At 45.8% G+C, this 21686-nt stretch overlaps 1 protein-coding gene across 1 annotated transcript; it reads right to left on the reverse strand.

The window, feature by feature from the left end:
• Positions 1-384: 384 nt before the first annotated feature.
• On the reverse strand, positions 385-21475 carry NPLOC4 (NPL4 homolog, ubiquitin recognition factor). The gene is made up of 17 exons (XM_072112525.1): positions 21307-21475; positions 17603-17683; positions 16435-16547; positions 14752-14934; positions 14142-14190; positions 13969-14063; positions 12769-12892; positions 12334-12513; positions 10615-10701; positions 10406-10477; positions 10175-10301; positions 9525-9685; positions 8934-9005; positions 8184-8279; positions 7097-7213; positions 5601-5703; positions 385-3883 (listed from the first exon to the last, which is right to left on the reverse strand). Exons 1-17 carry the CDS (start codon positions 21319-21321, stop codon positions 3723-3725), a joined length of 1836 nt encoding a protein of 611 aa, XP_071968626.1. The 5' UTR covers positions 21322-21475; the 3' UTR covers positions 385-3722.
• Between the last annotated feature and the right edge of the window lie 211 nt (positions 21476-21686).

Consider the following 21686-nt stretch of genomic DNA (forward strand, 5'->3'; position numbering starts at 1 on the left):
AACAATCAATGTTACTTAGGTGTAAAAAGGCATCTAGACCCTTCTTGAAGCTCTCTGCTGTCCCTGCTGTGACCAGCGCCTGAGCTCGGCTATTCCACAGATTGACAGTTCTCATAATAAAAAAAGCCCCGTCGCCTGATTAAACCTTGATTTCTCCAGACGGAATCATGAAAAACCAGGGACACTTACTCACCGTGACTGTAGTAATCTTCTTATATTTCTTATCCATGGCCTCCAATCAACTGTTAAAATGATCCAAATGAGCCAGAAGGATAACCAGAGCCCTCTGGGCTGTAGCTTCACAGGCTGTTACACTGTCTTCCCCTGCTCCCTCAGCACCCCTCCCTCTCGATTTAGAGCATTCAAAAAGGACACAAGAGCAAAAAGTTTTCAAGCATTTATTTAAATTCAACAGTGCTCAAATACACACGGCCCCCCGCCTGACTTCACGTGTCCCACCATCCTGTAAGCCCCCGCGAGAAAAGTACACCATGCGGAGAGAAGAAAGAAAAATTAAAAAAAAAAATCAGACAGGTCACGCAGCACTGCACTCCAAAAAGATCTCAGGTCTCCTCATGGCAAACGACCAGTGGACACCACCGAAAGAAGGCTCATGTCACCTTGTGGTCCACCTCTTCCAAGACCCCCAAAATTCCTTCTCCCCGTTGACCTGGGTCTACACGAAGCCCGTCCACCATACTTTGCGTGGCCACGACTGGGCAGAACATAACATATCCGATGTCGACCCAGATGGCCCATCGATGGATCTGCCACTACATTGGTCATATGTGAAGTTCTCACGCTCAATAGGTTCCTCTAAGCGTCCCTGGGCCAAATGGATTTACCGAGAGGGTGGCCAATGGTGGTTGGTGACTTATGTGGGGGTGGCCTTTGGTACATATCCCAAAAACGATGTTCCTTCATGTAAATGCTCTGTGGTTATAATGGAAATTTTTTACCATATGTGTTTCATCAGTCGTTCCAATAGCAGTGAAACGTTCTCTGTATATGAAGTTTCCGGATCTAGGTTTCAAGTATTTGGCGGTATTATTTATTATGGCGCTCCCCTCCTGGAGGACCCATCCCGTCCTGTATTTCACAGCCAAACTATGGATTTGTATGGACTCTGTAATGCTCGATTTCCCCAGTGGTGGCGCTGCAGGTTTTCTACATATTACAGCTGAGGGTTCCCAACAAAGCTCTTTGGGATCATACAGGGGGCGTGTCCCTTCAGAAGGCCCTGCCTTCTGTTCTATAGCACCTAGGAACATCCTGCTAGTGTCATATGAAAGATAAGAATCTCATCTTTAAGATGATCCTGTTAAAACGCGTGAACATCCATATCTGTAGCACACAGAGCCATAAGGGGGGTGAACCTGAGAGATGAGATTCTTATCTTTAATATGAAACAAAAATCCTGTTTCTAGGTGCTATATAACAGAAGACAGCAGCTTCTGAAATGACTCGCCCCCAACATCTTGAGGCGAGTCATATTTGCCAGATTTTGATTTTTTTTTTTTATAGGTAAAACAGGTGAGATTTCTCACAAACAAGGGAATTCTAGAAAGGACATTTCCATCACCTATTCCATCGTGGGAACCGTGGGGACTGTTTTATGGGGCAAAACCTGGTGACAGGTTCCCTTTAAAGACTGTTCATAGCATAGACTACCAAGTTCATCAGTTCCGCTCTCTCTTACTATGACAGCTGACCCTATAGTCTGGAGGAGATACGACCATACACATTACATTGCTTTGCGTGCCTATGAAGTATCAGCCGCCCGCACCTTTAAGACACTGGCTGGCCCGTTCACACATCTGCCATTGAGTTCAGCAAATAAAACCTTTTTTTTTTTTTCTAGTGGAAACAAGATGTGATATGAGTAATACCTTCCACGTGCAACACTTGGCGGCTTTAAACATGGAAGGACCCGGCCATAGCAACAGGGTCAGCTGCATGTAGAGTCACAAAGTCCATACAAGCTTCATCACAAAAAAATCTGATTAATACTGCAGCCCATGAAGGGGGATTCCATGGTTCCTTCCTGAACCCCCCCTCTCTCCAGGCATATGAGACATTCCAGACATTTCCTAGCATCCCTGACTGTACTCCATCCTGATCTATTAATCAGATTTTTAAATAATATATTGTCAGGAACTCTTTACATAATCAGAACCCCCCCACCACTTTATATTTATGCAAACAAAAGCTTTATCCCCAGCCCACATTATTAAATTAACAGGAAAAATAAGAAAAAAAAAATCAATGGGGCAGGACTAATAAGGCACTCTGAAAAGTTATATGATTGCTGTGGGTCAGATATGATGATGTACATGGACACATCCGGCCTCGGAGGATTGGATTGATTGCTTTGGGCTATGGATCTGTACGTCATTGGATATGCTCATCTATGGAGGGGGGTGGGGGTGGCGATTTGTTTAGTCATTGTATATGAAGATTTACCGCAAGCTTACTGTACCATTGTACACCGGCAGGTTGATGAGGTCACAGTCATACAAAAGCCTGCGGTTAAGGGGGAGGGGGGGCGTATGTATAGGGATATGGTTTGACCTTGTAAAAAGCTAAATTAATACCGCAATGTAGTTTTTTGAAGCATCACTTCACTTAGATACCGATTTTTTCCATGCGGAGGACATAAAAGTAAGGGGTTATGAAGACATAGTCTGTCAAGAAACAGCGCCACTCTTGTGTTTAGGCAGTGTGTGGTATTGCAGCGCTCCTCTCTAACGCCATCTATAGGCGATTCATATGTAAAGCAACGCTCAACCTAGAAATGGTTTAAAAGTGAGGTTGGTAATTGCAGTGCTATTATAGATATTGACTGAAGTAGCAGGGAGCACAAGAAACCGGCCTCAGCGTCACATAGGAGGAACTGTACATCCCCATTATCGTGATCGGTAAGGGTCTCAGACATGTAACTGCACCGATCAGAATGCTATCCCCCCTCCCCCTTTAATGCTGATTCACAGTATAGCCACCTATAGTCCAATATATATATCATTTACACCCCCTTTATAATCCAGGGGCTCAGGCTCTAGAATTATTCCCGATACATTGTGTGTAATTTTCAATCTTTCTACATTCCCCCTTTAAGCAACAAATGAAAAAGTAGCAATTCCATGACGTCCACCCAGAATTTAGCTTTTAATCTACGATTATTATTATTTTTTTTTAGCGTTTAAAGTAATACTTGCGGAACATGGTAAATGGTGGATAAAAAAATCAACCCATTGTTTCTCCAATGTCGGTATCCGCTTGCTGCCAGAGTGACGGGTAAAAAGCGATGCCGCGGCCGAACAGATGCGAGAGGACAGGAGCCGCGGCCGCTTCTCGCACGTCGTCGAGGGGTGAACGCCTCAACCGGGCTCCGCCGAGGAGGTGAAGGTGTAAGAAGATATGCAGGAAAGATCAGCGGTGCCAGCCCAAGCTGTAGAGCTGGCAGTCCTGTGGGCAAAGCGAGGAGCGAGACAACATCTCATCAATCCACCACCACCCCCCTCCCATAAGTAATGGGCTACAGTGGTGGCCGGTGGGCTCTTAAGCTCTGCAGCCCCTACATACTACCCCTTGGAGAATGGACACACTCAAGACCTTCACGCAGCCCTACACAAGAAGCAATTCAAAGGGTGGGGGCTCACACAAGATCAGCTCCCGATCTTTCCTCTCTTTTTGTTGCTAGCCCCGTGATCAGCGCACCGATGCTAGGTCCGGGGCAGGCGGCACATCTCGCACTGGTCTGTGCCAGCCTGGTTCATGAAGGTGCAGTGTTGGCAGGACCACATCGATGAGGACGAGGCAGCGTGCGTGGATCCTCCCATGGCCCCGTATTCATGAAGCTCCGATGGCTGTACCCCAACTGTGCCTGAGGAAGGAGACACAAAAATAAATTCAGAAAGAGGTGAAAATACAGAGGGGAAATCATGTGCCCGGTCGGGATACACTGGGAATAGAGGTCTATGGCTCTGTGCATACCAAGTGCAATACCAAGAAAGGGTGCAGCTCCACGGAAGCCACAGGAGTATGGTCAGATGGGACCACCTGATCCGGACATATTGCCGCCCCTAGCAAATAGCCAAGGCTACAATTGCCCAATATGTCCGGGTCAGGGAGATGAAACCAATTGTCAAACCCGACCACTCTTCTCAAAATTGGAGAACTCAGATGTGGACTCTTCCCTGGGTAAAAAGTGCACCGAAGCCTCTGGGCAAGTACCCAGAGGACTGCAATTCCCATCTGCCTAAAGTAAACCCCCTCATCAGTTATTTGAGGGGGTAGACAGGTCTATTCAGGGAGCCCAGCACTACCTCAGCTCTAGAATATCACAGTATTTGTATGCATGATGCTTACATCATGGGGGGGGGGGGGGGCAATAACCCTGTGACCCCCCCACCCCCATTCCTCTGCTGACAACAAGCTTTAGGCACAGTGACGGTTGTCAGAATACATGAACTTGTGAAGGTCCATAAATAGACTATATAATAAGTAACAAATGTGCGATGAAGATCTGCAGCAGCTGAACTGCAGCCAAGGAACTTGTTCATCGCTTCATTCAGCCCAGCCAACAAATTTCCTTCACTGGCTGCTGTCATCTCTATGAAGTTTACAGTACAGGAACTTTATTAGGATGTTCCCACAGAACTGGGAGGTCTAGTAAGACCACTGGTAACCTTAAGGCTCTATAACATGATGAAGGTGATCAGTTAGATGTCTGATGTGAAGGGTTCCTTTAAACCTGGACTTCTACATCTTCAAGGGTCACCAGATTTTACCCCAAAAGACTCCCAGCCCCTTCAAGTAGAGGGTGAAATGTCCTTTCTAGAATTCCCTCTTTTATGTAATATCACCTTTAACCTATAATAAAGCTCTATGACAATGCACAGAGAAGAGTCATTTTTATATCTGAGATGAATCAAATTTAGAGGCTGCAGGAGGAGCGTCACTTCAGACGCCCCTATCCTCAGTTACTTAGCACCTAGAAACATGCGTACGGTGTAAAAAATAAGAATCTCATCTTCGTATCACATCAGGCTTGTGGTTCTGTAATTTACAGAACTGGAGATATAGACAAGTAAAAACAATAGGTTGGAACTGCATCTTTTTCTACAGCTTACATTCCCAACTATGCATTTAACTCTTCTGCAGTTCACAGAACCACAAACCTAATCTTTATCTGTAATATGACACCAGCAGCAGGTTTCTAGGTGCTATAGAATCGAAGATACGGGCGTCTAAAGAGACACTCTCTACCTTCAGTTTCTAAAAGTGACTCATTTCTGGTCAAATATGACTATTCCAGCTCATTTGGCATATTACACTGGATAGAAGAAAATGGGGGAGATTTCACATAAGGGTCAACACTAGAAAGGACATTTCATACCTTGCCTGAGGGGGCTGGTATTTCAATCGTGTAAAATGTGGTGACCAATTAACCCTTACGGGGCTGTATTGATGTAGGATAACTCCGTACAGGGCACCACAGACCTCTAGTGCTGGTCCCAGAGGTGTGATGGCATAAGTACGGGACAAGACGAGAACAACCCTTTACTTGCTGTAGGTATAACTCAGGTCAGGGTACTCACTGCACAACTGCTCAATGGTCGCCCACTGCTCCGATTTCTTCCAAGTCTGAGCAAGGTCTTCATTTCTGGTCCTCACAGCATCCAAGAGTAAGCTAATACTGTCCTAAGGAGCAAATAAACCAACAACAATATGAGACTTTGAATGAGATTATATTTGAAGGGTCAGTGCAAGTTCAATGCCAACACCACTTATGTAGCGCCCACTTGTGGCAATAAACCTAATACATAAAGGGCATAAACCCTCCTGCGTCCTGAGCACCAGGCGAACCCGGCCCTCCCGGCTGCTATGCACATGCTATATAAGTTCAATAGTCATTTCCTGCCAATAAAATAGGGACTGGTCCCCTGCCAGTGTCGCACGCTGCCAACTGCGGGTGTGAATGGGAAGGTCTCTGGCCCGGTGCAGACATCTGTGTATGATATCCCGCGCTTGTGATTCACGCTGTAACTTCACAGGAGAGGCACCAGCAGTGAAGGAGTTAAAACTAGCATGGAAACGCCGCAGTGAGGGCGACACTCGGTGCCCGGTCCACGGCAGAACCTGTGTGTGGTTACTTATTATAGGCCACACACACACACACACAACTACATTATATGTCTGTACTATACGTAAAGCAAGAACACATCCAGGCGGGGACTCCCCTTACAGGGCATCTCTCTGGTGCCCACTATACCCTCAGAGTGGTGGCATCATCACGTCTGACCAAGCAGCTTCCACTTTCACACTAGTGTCCCCGGATCTGCGTCATGCAACCTTCTATATCGAACCCGTGAAGTGTTTTTGCCGGATCTGTAGGATTTATTGTGGGAACTCTGGTGCATGTGCTGCCCAGCTGTGCACTGCCCGCGCTTAACCCCCTCCTGTCCTAACAATGGGAGATTATACTGTACATGACAGAAAACTGTGAAGGCCAAAATATTACATAAGAGGGTTCACCAAGTACAGGAGGACTGTGAAGGAGACTCTGATACACACTTGATACATCTTGAATTACGATCGCTATAAAATATAGAAGCGAAGTTTTGGGCTGCACTTGGTGCCCGATCACTCGGGTCCGTTCCCATATCACAATGTGTGCACCCATTTCAATCATTCGTACAGGACCTCTGAAGAGAAGCCAAATACAGCGTTTTGCTACCAGCACCAGGCACATCCCTGATCCATTGTGCCCTTCACATGGGGAGTGTGTGACCCCCTTATGTTACTGCCGGGTCCCAGTGCTCAGACATTTACCACCAATTCTGCGGAGAGGGAATTAGTTGTATATTCTACATAATATATATAATATTTATCCAAATTAAAGCAAACATAGGTCGATAAGGAGGAAATCAGTCTGAACTGCACCCAACATCTGGACAGAGCGCCTGAAATGTATATCTGCCCCTTCCCTAATTTTTTATCCAATAACCCCCCCCCCCCCCCAAATCTCTGTCGCCTTTCACCCCCACCTTAATGAGCCCATAGATGTATACCCTTGCAGGGTATCGACCCTCACCTGTAGCGGCATCACTTCATTGGTGACCAAGAAGAGGAGTAGATGGAAATCTGAGATGATCTCGAGGAAGATGGATGATGGGTTCTGGGAGAGATATGTCGCCAAGCTATGGAAATCCTGTGCAGCAGAGCAGAGAGACAAGAAAGATTCATACCAAGTCAGGAATTATATGCATCGCTATTCAGAGGAGAAGGACTGGGTCAGGTGAATATGGGGGGGCACAGAGAAGTTCCCCATAGGGAATGGAGTGTCTGCGCCGTTCACTTCTATGGGAATTTTGAGATTGTTTACATCTGTAAATCCCATTATGCATTTACACCTGAGCTACATTCTGCATGGGAATTTCAGATCCAATTCATCATGTGAAGGTTTCACAAATAACATAACCCCTTTGAAAGGAAATCTACCATCAAAATCCATCATGATAAACCAGGGTCGCTTACTCATAGATCCAGGCACCGTGACTGTGGTAATCTTCTTAAATTATCCATGGCCTCCTCCCTTCTAAAATCAACTTTTAAAATTATGCTAATGAGACAGAGGGGCTCTTGGGGCATTTACCAGTGCTGTAACTTCATAGGCTATTTATTACACTGTGCACAGAGCACTTCCTCCTCCCGTTGCGTGAGATTACATCAGGTAAAGGGAGGGAGAACAGTACAACAGCCTGTGAAGCTACAGCACAAGGGAGATCTGGTAAAGCCCACAGAGCCCTCCAGACTCATTAGCATAATTATAAAAGCTGATTTTAGAAGGAAGGAGGCCATAGATAACAAATATAAGAAGATTATCACAGGCACGGTCCCTGGATCTACAAGTGTCCCTGACTTATCATGATGGCAGATTTCCTTTAAATCTTTCCATTAGGATTCAGATAATAGCAGCTTATATTTAATGTTATGACACCTTGGCCTATGATCTGTATATGAAGGGGCAGCAGCCGTCTTATTACCAGCGTTGAACGTATCTATTGTTACTGCAGTGCAGGTGCCACGAATCAGACCCCAGAACACTGAAATATTCACAGCACTTGAGACGTGACAATGGATCTCTCTCTCATTCATATCACACGACTATTAGGTCTTACCTGGGTCTCCCCGAGGGATTCTCTGTTTTCGATGGGAAACAAGTTGGAGGAGGTGGAGAATGTATATACTGGATCCTTTGGGAATGTGGTGGTGATCTGTACATGGAAGACGAAAATGGCGAAAAGTTAGGGATGGGGGAAAGGAGGATGCATAGAAGACAAAACCTCTGATCAGCCCTACAAGTATTCATATAATGACTGGATGACTAGTGAAGCACATGGTGTATGTAGCCAGATAAATCACTAATAGAAAGGGGTACAACATGGACATTCTTGTGGTCTTAAAGGTGCAAGTCATAAACCTCATCACTAGCGCCAAGGAGAGGGCATCTCTGCACAAGACCCTGGGGGGCTACGAAGACACCCCAAATGCACCAAAAAGATATTATGCATAAAGAATATACTTCTCAAAAGTGAAAATAAGATTTCATCATGTCATATGTAAATGTCCTGCACTCTCTGGGAGAAGTTTAATGCTCTTTACATTCTATTTAACTCACAAATACGTTAAATGCCACCAAGTCCGTTCTTTATCACCACTGCTGTAAAGGTCTCATCACACAATCTTAAAGCCGTCTGTCCGGTATGTCGCGTTCTACAAATGCCAGAGAGGACATCTCGCTCGCTATGTGACGCCTTATGACTTTAAGCCTACTGACAGTGTGATATCAGAAGGGGGGCGGCGGGGCTCAGGGACGTGGAAGCATTGACACCAGATGAGATGTGACATTACACCCGCTAAATACTCACGTCAATGATCAAATACTCGACAGGTAGAGGCCGCGCCAGCTGCGTTATTTCATTGCCAAATTTGTCAATATCCTGAAATGGGAGGGGAAAAAAAAGGGTCTGGAGTAAATCAAAAGTGCAAAAATGGAATAACGTGCCATCAGGACTCTGCACCCTTCAGCTCATGCATCAGTTCCTAGGAAAGTTAAAGGGCATCCTCATAAGATCAGGTTGTAATCTAAAAATAAAAATTAGACGTTGCAGTTATCACATATGTGAAGCCCTCACCGCCCTTAGGTAATTGCAAAAGAGAGACCCTGCCAGAGCTGCAAATTTTGGCAGAAATTGGACCTACCTCCGAGTTTTGTGTCTCGGGAAGTCGGTTTATGCACACAGAAATAAAGGACATGCGCTAGTCCCTTTTTCAATATGTCCCATGTGAACGCCAAATTCACAGAAACGTGATCAGAGAAGTAAAGAGGACAGAGAGTGGAGGTCCGAACCGATTTCATCAGAGTTGGCAGTGCGTGGCACCACTCTTTAGGTGTGTATGCACCCTAAGACTATCACCCCTTCCCGCTGCCCCAGAAAGACAATTCTCTTGACACTGACCTTATAAAAGACATCAGGAACGTACTGCTCGCTGCTTGACTCTTTGGCATAGCCCAGCTCTGGTGCATCTCTGCAGGGCAGGAGGCACTCGTCCCGTACTAGCGCCATACACTGATTGGACACCTGGTATCCTTCAAAGTGCACTTGATTATCCGGTCCCCCTATGAAATAAGAAAACGAGAAGTAATTTATTATTTTTACATATTCAGCATCAATAGCCAAGGGGTTGTCCCAGGATTCATAGTTATCCCCTCTCCACAGAAAGTGGCATAATAATAACCTGTGCTAGGACCCCCACAGCACACAAGGAGAGAGGGTCCCAACTCCACCAACTGATGGAGGGGCATGTGGATGATCCAACTGAAGGGGTTGTCCAGAGGTTGAAAAACATGGAAGCTTACTTCCAAAAACAGAGAGGCAGGTGGACATAGTATTTTCTGCTATTGCAACTCATTACAGAAAAACAGAGCCGAGTTGCAACACCGGCACAAATCATGGTCAGATGTTGCGCTGTTGATGGAAGAAAGCGGCCATGTTTATAAACCTCCAGACAACCCTTTTAAGCTTCCAAACTTTCAATAGAAAAATGGGAGAACATCAGTCTGGCAGATAAAATCCCTTCATAGTATTTTATAATTTTACAACCGTACCCGTAGCCACCACAGTTACAAATTTGGAGCCAAAGTGTCCATCGGGTGACAGTCGGCAATGGTTTGGGTGCTGGTTCTGGAAGAAGCCGGCTGTGATGCATTCCTCTGAGCTCAGGAAATAAGAATCCTAGGAAAAGTGGGAAAGAAAGAGCTGAGCAATGGCGCCCTTACCACTAAGAATAGCTGTTCAAGGTGGTAAAAGTCCATAAATAGATAGACAGGAGCACTTACCTTGTTCCTACTGTACCGGACAGTACCTTTTCTAGTATCTTCTGAAACCAGGTCAGTGAAGATCCAGCCAACCTATCAAGAAATGACAAATGACCTCCTCTAATATAACCGATGTATAATCCTGAGCAGTCAGACACCAGTAGATGATGAGCAAGTTATACTGTGTGGCCAACTCCCTCAAATCCAATGGTACAATACAGCTTCCTTACCTTCCTCAATCCAAGCTTGGCTGCGATCTCATCCACCACTTTGGCTTTTGGATCATCTAGCAGCTCCAGGCTGTTCTGTGTCCCAATCTGAAACGGATAAGATCGCGGTAAGCACACAGTCTGGAGATACAGCACATACATAATGTACCAAGGTAGGAATCTATCCACACCATTGTGGAATCGGTCACTGGGTGGACACTTTTAATATCAACTGAATGTAATAAAAGGACATGTATCACTCCTATTGCTTTTTTTTCGACTCTTTGTGAGACCTTTCACAGTTTGCAACTTTTTAGGCGCAGAATCAAGGTGCGTATCAAAGTTATCTGCCTCAAGGATTTAATGCAGTGGCTGTATTTATCTTTGTAGCCAAGATGTTTGTGCAACCTATGCAACTTTTGGGCTTGGAATTATCCCATTCTTGCTCCTAATAAGTCCCAAAACAAAGCATGCTAGACCCAGATTTACTTTTGGTAAACTACTATCTGGGACTAAAAAGAGGCACAACACAAAAAATCCCAAAAGTGAGACTAAACGGGCAACTCATCACATGTATCAAAGGGAAAAAACCTGAGATACATTGCAATAATTGAGTAGGCCAAATTCAAACTTGAAAAAGTGGCAGCCGAAAAACTATGATACATGTGCCTCTTAGACTTGTTTCCCCCTTCCTGATGTTAAAATAATGAACCTGGTTGGAGGGACCTGGAAGCAGGACCTTTACAATGCTGCTCTGACGCCGGGTTATATAGTCTCCCCCTCCTAGAATCACAACGCGACTCATGTAATCGGTGCCTTAACATAACCTTGCTATAATGCTTTAAAGGGGTTGTCCGATACTTATTAAAAAAACAAAACATGGCCAGGTGGGGGCTGCTTAAAAAAAATAAAGATGTACTTAACTCCTGGCGCCCCCTGGGTGTCCCGCGCTACAGTCGCTCCGGTCCGTGCGCCATGTAACCAAACATGGCAGTGGTAGCAGCGCTGGATTCAGCTTCCGGACGGACCTGACAACCATCCAACCCGTATATACAATGCTGCGAATAGGGACAGCTGAATCCAGCGCTGCTCCCTCGGCCACGTTTGTTTCCATGGCGCGTGGACCGAAGAGCGCTGCTCCTGCGGCCACGTTTGTTTCCATGGCGCGTGGACCGAAGTGACAGCAGCACAGGACAACAGGAGGGCGCCGGGAGGTAATTTTTTTTAAGCAGCCCCCTCCCGGCCACCTTTTGTTTTTTTTAATAAGCCTTGGACAACCCCCTTTACTATCTCTTGATCGTTGGATCACATCATGTGACAAGGGGCTGAATTCATTGATGCTGTACTAAGCAAATCCAGCCCCTCAGTCACAGAACAGCTGGCAGCCCGGTACACCTCGCCGTGACTGGATGACTCCAGTACAATAGCATGAATCCAGCCCCTGGTCACATGATGCAATGAGGCTTCAATTATCAGGGGATAGTTAAAATACAGCAAGACAATATAAAAGTACTGCTTCCAGTTCCCTTAGGCTAGATTAATCACTTTAACGACAGAGCAAGAAAGAAGAGGGGGAGCAAGTTAGTTAATAACATCCATCGGTTATATTCCATGGAAACCGCCCTAAACCAAGTGACAGACATCAAATGGTCGCACGTGTGACGCATGTGTGCATCAGGACAATTGTATTGGGCTTCTCCTCCTGGCTCTGTGTATGCATCGTATAATGTGCCCACTCACCTGTGGTGGTTCATAGATGGCGGCCACCTCAGCTCGGATGCCCAGCGGGATGTCCTTGTGCTCAGTGTATCGGCCATACAAGTAGCCGATGCGCTGGTTTCCAGTTTTGCGCCAGAAGTCTAGGAAGCGGTCGGCGATTGTGTGGTTTTCGAACATAATGTTGTCCACATGTCTGTATTTCTATGAGAAAATGTTGTAAATTTACACATAAAAAAAAATTAAATGAAAGAGCAGACTGTCTCAATATTTGCCTCAGGACAGGATACGGTACAGGATCCCCCCCGTCTATTGTTAGCCTCCCATCTGTCACCGCAGCACATGGCATCTGGTGTTTATGTAATAAGCGCAGAACTCCTGACGCCCTCATTCAGGTCACCTCCGTGTCCTATATGTTGTATCGCGCTGCCCCTTTATACCTTGGCGTGACGCTCTTACCTGTCGGTTGAGTGTGATAGCGCTGGGCTGACATTTGGTACAGATTCCTTCTGGCCACGGTGGGTGACCCTCACATCCCGATTTAATCTTGCAGCTGATGTTCTCCAAGGCCGCAAACTTGCCCCTGAAGATAGAAGCCACAGGTTAACGTCACTGACCGTATGATCGATGACAATGTGAGAGGAATGGTAACGTTTTCATCATTAGTCAAAGTCTAAGAGATCCGTTATCTTCTCTTCGCTCTTACAAAGATCCTTCTGGCTGTAAGACAATTGGCTGCAGCAGGAGGTCTCCCCTACTGTTCTGCGGGATCAGGAACTCAACGAGGACCTGCAGGGATGCATGTCTACTGACCGGTGGTTTGGCGGAGGAGAAAATGCCCATTGATCACAAAATACAAATGCAGCAACACGTTACCCATCCATTCTCCCATGCAGGTCCTCCAGTACAGAAGTTCTGGTGTTTGATTTGAAAAATCTATCATCAAAATCCATCATGATAAACCAGGGAAACATACTCATAGATCCAGGCACTCCTTTCCTCTAAAATCAACTTTTAGAATAATACTAATAAGCCAGAAGGGCTGTTACTAAAACCCCTCCATAATGCAGCTTCACATGCTGTTATAATGTGCAGGAGCACTGCCCCCCAACCTTTTACTACTGTAACTTCACACAGTGAAAGGAGGGGGGGTTATGATAAGCTGCAGCACTGAGGGGCTCTGGTGTCTCATGGTATTACTCTGTAATGTCTTATTATATTTGTATGTCTGCAATGATTTGTATAGCGCTGCAGAATATCATGGCACAATATTAAGATTTATTATTAGTAGTAGTAGTAGTAAGAACAATGAACTAACTCGGGAAGTAAAAGAAGCAGACTGAACAGCACACATAGCCTGATATTCATTCCAGAGGGGCCACAGCAAATGAACTACCCATTGCCTATGGCTTCTGCAGACGGAGCAGCTGGGAAGGGCTTATGCTTCAGCCAGGAGCCTAACAGCTCGTCACAAATGCTGTTCTCTGAGTCAGAAAAGAGATTTTTTTTCTTACATCTTTTTCACGGTTTTGCGTAATGAAAAAATGCAATTACTACGATTCATTTCTTGTTATGTGTGTATAATAAATGTGTCGTGTTCCTTTAAATCCAGACTCCGCTCTCAGTGCTGTACATGATATTTGGACTCCGGCTACTCACTTGTCTGCACCTCCTGTCAGCTTGCGGATATAGGCATGGAAGGACATGTGTTTCACTGGGGGATCCAGATGGTTGAGATAATCCTCGTCAAAAGGCTGCGGGACAAGAGAGTGTAAGCTAAGGGGATAATACACACACGGCCTCCAAAGAGAAAGCGGTGTCATCATCCTCACCTCTAGCGGGACACAGTGCACGCATTTACCCAGCGGACCGTGGCGACACCTGCAGGTGAAAGGGCAGAAAAGAAGAAAATAATTAGTACCGTTGGCCTAGAAAAACAATCCTTAAAGTTGCCTGTCCCCTATCTAATATAAAGGACGGGCGTACAACTCGTAGATTTCAATGTAAAAAAAGAAAAAAAAAAAAAGATGCATGCAAAAATCTGCAAGGACGCACAAGAAAAGTAATATGACCATTATTTTATTTTCCACGACGAGCAACAATTTGCATCTTTCTTTGGCCTGGATGCATAAAAATAAGAATTTTCGATTTCTATGTAGATAGGTATTTCACTCCCCCATGGACCTGGCTGGGAAGTTCAGTGCATCCCCCTCAACTTCATAGGGGAGCAGCACAGTGTCAATCAGGGCTGAGTAGGAGATACCGAATTCTGAGTAAAACCGGGTGTGCTGCACTTTAGAGTCACGGCCCATAGTGCACCCAAATGCCCACTTACAAGTTAATAAAAGATTTCTTTATATTGAGGCCACAGATTTTTTAGGAGATTTTAGGAGACCTCGCAAGACATGAACAAATTAGATCATATACCGTTACAACACATACAGCTGGGGGTCTCTGTTCCTGTAGATCTTCCCCTCCTGTTTGTTGAGATACTGATCAATGTCGTCCTCCACCACTTGGGGCGCACTTGCCGGTCTAGAAGACTGAGCCACTGCAGATGTATCCATAACCTCAGATGAAGGGCCGGCAGAGCTGGACGGAAAGAGGAACAGCATGTCTCCATGTCTACAAGGGAAGCAAACAGAGCGGTAGTAAGCAACGCCAATTCATTATTTATCTAGAGCGGGTAGTGTCAGGTACACAGCCGGGACCTCCTCCTCCAACTCTACGCAGATGGAGCAGCACATAACACTCCAGTCCTACCATACAATGACTCCACACTAACTAAACCCATCAAGGTCTATTCACACTATAACTGCCTCATCTACTGTGAGATATATATTCAGAAGGATGAACACCAATGCCAGTCTGATTCTCTGATCATTGGGGGAACCCAACAGATGGGCCCTCACTAATCAGCCGGTTATCCCCTTTCCTGTGGATAGGGAATAACTTGAATACATGGAACAACCTCTGTAAAGGGCTTTTCCAAAATTGCATATCCCTCTGTATGGCATCAGCCGCACTGCAAACACTGCTCTCATCGAGGTGAATGAGAGACACGCCTATAGCTCTGCCATCCTGCATTACACTACACACGAAGTCATCATCTTCCTGTCATAATCCTAACTCTAACTGTAGGCTCCTGGCTTCCCCAGGTTATGATAGCAAGCCTCATCAGGTCCTACCGGGACACCGGGGGCTTCACAGCCCACCCCATGAATCCCCTCTGATCAGCACGGAGTCAGTCTGTTTTACCTAGTGGAGGGACGTTGGGGGCAGCACTGCCACTTACGCCACATATGAGATCCATGTCCTGACATTGCCGGTCAGAACTAGAGACGCATCAGACCGTCTATGAGAACAACAATAGTCTGTGTCTGGCAACCAAAGTGAATAATAGCAGCTCCTCTCCCCCGCTAGGGGCTAGAGAACGGCATGTTTGGGCTGTAGTGTGACTTGGCCATTGATTATATGGCGAGAGGCCTGGAAGATTATTAGACATATTTATATGTGATGAGTTCCCTGGCAAGGAAAGTTACTTGCATGGAAAACAATCTGTCCCGTCACCCAGGAGGAAATCCAAAGTCTCAAGATTATAGCAGACGCTTCATGATGAAAGTCAGGGTGTCTGTTACAGGACAAGGCTGGTTACAGCACGGAAACAGCCTGTTATACCTAGTGCAGGGACGTAGGGGGCAGCACAGCCACTTACACTAGGCATAACACAACCTGTCATTATACTCCCCCACCCCTCCCCCGAGTCTTCCTTTACAGGGGTGGTCATGAGATTACATGTTATGCCCTACCCACATGATTAGATAATGTTCAATGAGGATGTGACTGCAGGGACCAGTTTAACTTGAACACTCCAGCCAAAGCCGATCATTGAATTCATTCAATTGTTCCTTATGCAGGACTCGAAGGAAGGATACAATGAAGACGAGTCCTGCTCCTCCCTCCAGGCCCTGCACCATGTATTGCTCCTTTAGATGGTGCAGCAGTATGAAGCACTTCCATCTGTACTGATGTCTGTGCTGATCAGGGGGGATTAATGGGGTTGGCTGTGAAGCCCCCGGTGTGTGGGGGAGGGTAACCTGTTCTATACCCGAGTGGCATACTCACTTGATCTTGAGAAGATTTAGCGACTTGTTTTGACTCGCTGATATCTCTCCTGTCCTGTTCCGGTTCTGATACACGGAGAAGCCATTATTCCTGAAACCAAACTCTTTTGCTACCTGTGGAAATACACAGAGGGGCAGGAATTACCAATGTGACACCGAGCTGGGAGAGGAATCTGTCATTGTGTCAGGACCATCGCTCAGCACCCGTCTCATTATCGCCAGTATAGATCTATTTTTCATGTTATTACTTTATTTATCAGATAAAGGCGTCAGATGATCTTTCAGATCGGCTTGTCATGGATTTGAAGTGAATCAGGGGACCCTCACCAATCATAGGAACTGAATCGAACATGGGTGCTGCCATGCCATTCATTAACTAGGGCACTGCCGTCGATAACTGCCGTACTCACATATAGTGAATAGAGGCGCTCTATTCATTCTGGAAAATAGGACTCCAATCCACTTGGTAGCCGGACCCCAACCATATCCAAGGAATACATGAAAACTAGGGATAACCCACTTAAAGGAAATCCATGATGATAAACCAGGGACATTGCTCATAGATCCAGGCACCGGGACTGTGGTAATCTTCTTATATTTGTAATGCTTGGCCTCCTTCCTTCTAAAATCAACTTTTAAATGTATGCTAATGAGCCAGAAGGGCACTGGGGGCACGCTGTAGATTCACAGGCTGTTCCACTATGTAGCAACACTTCTCTGCTGCTCTCTCGGCACCTTGTAATATCTTCTGAACCATTCAGGTACAGTTCTGGTGTTATATTAAAGAGGAGTATCTCTACTTTAATAGTGCACCAGGATAGTGCCGCAGAACCAGAGATACTTACTGTTACAGTTGGGAATGGTGAACTGTATGTAAAAATCAATTTGACAGCAACTTTAAAAGTTGTGGGACCTAGTAACACAGAAGCATATCTACCCTTTAACATGAACTGTGCCACAGTCCCGGGGATAGAGCCGTTCCGACATCCCTGTTCCACACAATAAAGGTACAGGTACCAGATCAATGCATGCCTCATAGTCTATGGGGTGAGGATGATACATGTGTTGAATGAGATATGTAGGGTGAACGGATACACGTTATACTATATGGCGGTATGATGGGGGTAAGTACTGAAGCATCATCACATTACCAAGGGAGGACGACAAACCTTTTTGAGAAACGTTGCAGCCGATTCCCGCTTAGTCGCGTTGATCCGCTTCACCCCCTCTGGAGACTGGATCCGAATTATCTGTGGAGATATAAAGAGACACTGAGATGATGAAGTAGAATGTAAGCAACGTAATACATCACTATGTGCCTATACACACTAATGGCCCAAATTCTGGGCATATGTGGAGAGCAGATGGCAGCTTGCAGCGACCTGCATGACAACTCTGTAAGATTGGGAGAAGCCTTGCTCAGCAGTTGTACCTACAGCACAAGAGGTCCGACTATTAGGGGTCCACGCAGATCTGGACCCCCAAATTTTCCCACCAAATGAATCAGCAGCTGTGTCTAGAAAGGTCCTTTCTAGAATTTGCTCTTTTACGTGAAATCTCACCAGTTTACTTCTCTTCCAAATTTATGTGAAAAAGAGCAGAGAAGAGTCAAATTTTATCTGAGATGAGTCAGGTTTAGAAGCTGCAGGGAGATGTCAATTTAGACTCCCCTTATCTTTGGTTTTACAATAACTTTACACAGGCATTTGATGTTATATTAGATAAGAATCTCCTGGGGGCTACTGAACCGGAAGTACAGGCAGTTCAAGACACATTGCAGGCGACAGATAAAAATCTAATTCCTGCCTTTTTTTAACAGATGAGATTCTTACCTTGATATCAGCAGTGATATATACTCATATATACATAGCAGAGCTGAATGAGTCCCAAGGGACACGCTGCACAAATATCAGGCAGCCATCACCGTTTACTAGTGCCATCTACTGGCAGGGAGGATGTATGGCGCCGTATCTACAGCCGGGAGGATATATGATCCTGCACAACACAGTATACAGAGGGAATATTACACCCTGGTAACAGCCTGACATCACTGCTGCCCTGTAATTACACTAGAGATGACAGGTATAGGTAGAACAGAAAGGATCAGAATAATGTGCTAAATCACTAGGTGTTGATGCTGGGTGCTAGGGATTCACCGGGGGCCGAATACTCATCACCGGGGGGCCGAATACTCATCACCGGGGGGCCGAACACTCATCACCGGGGGGCCGAATACTCATCACCGGGGGGCCGAACACTCATCACCGGGGGGCCGAACACTCATCACCGGGGGGCCGAACACTCATCACCGGGGGGCCGAACACTCATCACCGGGGGGCCGAACACTCATCACCGGGGGGCCGAACACTCATCACCGGGGGGCCGAACACTCATCACCGGGGGGCCGAACACTCATCACCGGGGGGCCGAACACTCATCACCGGGGGGCCGAACACTCATCACCGGGGGGCCGAACACTCATCACCGGGGGGCCGAACACTCATCACCGGGGGGCCGAACACTCATCACCGGGGGGCCGAACACTCATCACCGGGGGGCCGAACACTCATCACCGGGGGGCCGAACACTCATCACCGGGGGGCCGAACACTCATCACCGGGGGGCCGAACACTCATCACCGGGGGGCCGAACACTCATCACCGGGGGGCCGAACACTCATCACCGGGGGGCCGAACACTCATCACCGGGGGGCCGAACACTCATCACCGGGGGGCCGAACACTCATCACCGGGGGGCCGAACACTCATCACCGGGGGGCCGAATACTCATCACCGGGGGGGCCGAATACTCATCACCGGGGGGCCGAATACTCATCACCGGGGGGCCGAATACTCATCACCGGGGGGCCGAATACTCATCACCAGGGGGCCGAATACTCATCACCAGGGGGAAGATTTCAGTTTTTCTTTTTTAATAAATTAGCAAAGATATCTACATTTCAAGATGGGGACGGAGGGCACATTAATGAGCAAAAAATAAAAAATAAAAATTGTTTCATCTTCCCAATCGGCTGCAATGAAACAAAGAGAGAAAAATGTGAAGGGGATCTTACTACTTCTGTATCCAGTGCGTCGTATAGATGTATACAGTAATGTATAGATAAAGAGCCTATATGAGTAGAGCAGGATGTATACACCCTATGGGGGACATTTATAAGTGCATCTATGCCAATTTCCTGGCACCCCCCTCCATGTGAAGCGGAGCGGCTGCCGGAGGACTGGGCTGGTACAGACCTCCCTATTCCTGTGCACAATCACTGATGAATGCCTGCAGGTTTTTATACATCTAACATGTACACATCTACGCCACATTGGACCCAGTCAAGCGCAGCCAAAAGATACATAGATCATGTGTCTGTGTATCCGGCAGGGGGCGCACACACTATATCTGTATATCTATATATACCCCCTGTATGTGTGTATATATGAGTGTGTATATAATGTATGTATACCCCCTGTATGTGTGTATAAACTGTATATATATACCCCCTGTATGTGTGTATATATGAGTGTGTATATAATGTATGTATACTCCCTGTATGTGTGTATAAACTGTATATATATACCCCCTGTATGTGTGTATATATTAGCGTGCATATACTGTATATATACCCCCTGTATGTGTGTATATATTATCAGTGTGTATATACTGTATATATACCCCCTGTATGTGTGTATATATTAGTGTGTATATACTGAATATATACACCCACTGTATGTGTGTATATATCAGTGTGTATATACTGTATGTATACCCCCTGTATGTGTGTATATATTATCAGTGTGTATATACTGTATGTATACCCCCTGTATGTGTGTATATATGAGTGTGTATATAATGTATGTATACCCCCTGTATGTGTGTATAAACTGTATATATATACCCCCTGTATGTGTGTATATATTAGCGTGCATATACTGTATATATACCCCCTGTATGCGTGTATATATGAGTGTGTATATACTGTATATATACCCCCTGTATGTGTGTATATACTGTATGTATACCCCCCTGTATGTGTGTATATATTATCAGTTTGTATATACTGTATATATACCCCCTGTATGTGTGTATATATTATCAGTGTGTATATACTGTATATATACCCACTGTATGTGTGTATATATTATCAGTGTGTATATACTGTATATATACCCCCTGTATGTGTGTATATATTAGTGTGTATATACTGAATATATACACCCACTGTATGTGTGTATATATTAGTGTGTATATACTGTATGTATACCCCCTGTATGTGTGTATATATTATCAGTGTGTATATACTGTATATATACCCCCTGTATGTGTGTATATATTATCAGTGTGTATATACTGTATATATACCCCCCTGTATGTGTGTATATATTATCAGTGTGTATATACTGTATATATACCCCCCTGTATGTGTGTATATATTATCAGTGTGTATATACTGTATATATACCCCCTGTATGTGTGTATATATTAGTGTGTATATACTGTATATATACCCCTGAATGTGTATATATTAGTGTGTATATACTGTATATATACCCCTGAATGTGTGTATATATTAGTGTGTATATACTGTATATATACCCCCTGTATGTGTGTATATATTAGCGTGTATGTACTGTATATATACCCCCTGTATGTGTGTATATATACTCCCTGTATGTGTGTATATATTAGTGTGCATATACTGTATGTATACCCCCTGTATGTGTGTATATACACCGTGTACATGTCCACAGCCCGGGGGGAGTGATTATGTGAGGACACACATAGATGACACAGCGGCTCCTGCCCTGCAGTGTCTATGGCTGGGCCTCCCTCCCCTCCCCCGCTCCGGCCTCCTCCTCGCACTCACTATAGTCTCCGCCATGCTGCCGCTCCCGGCCTCCGGCGCCGCCGCACTCCGCTCTGGTCTCCGGGATCTCCCGGCCTCTAACGGCTCCAACCGGCCGGTCCTGCGCACTGGTGTCACCTGGATCTGCTTCCCCCAATGTTATCCCGAGCTACAGGGTTCCGGCGCTGAACGTTCCGTCCTGGCGGGGAGAGATAGCGGCACCTGGAGGCCTCAGCGCGTACTGCACCAGGAAACAAGATCGCAGCCCCTCTATACACGCCCCCAAAATTACAGGTCACAGTGCCCCAATAACAGTAACAAGTACCCATACACCAGTACTAGTCATAGTCATAGTGCCCCCCTAATTACAGGTCACAGTGCCCCAATAACAGTAACAAGTA

The sequence above is a fragment of the Engystomops pustulosus genome, chromosome 6 (assembly GCF_040894005.1).
Source record: "Engystomops pustulosus chromosome 6, aEngPut4.maternal, whole genome shotgun sequence".
NCBI lineage: Eukaryota > Metazoa > Chordata > Amphibia > Anura > Leptodactylidae > Engystomops > Engystomops pustulosus.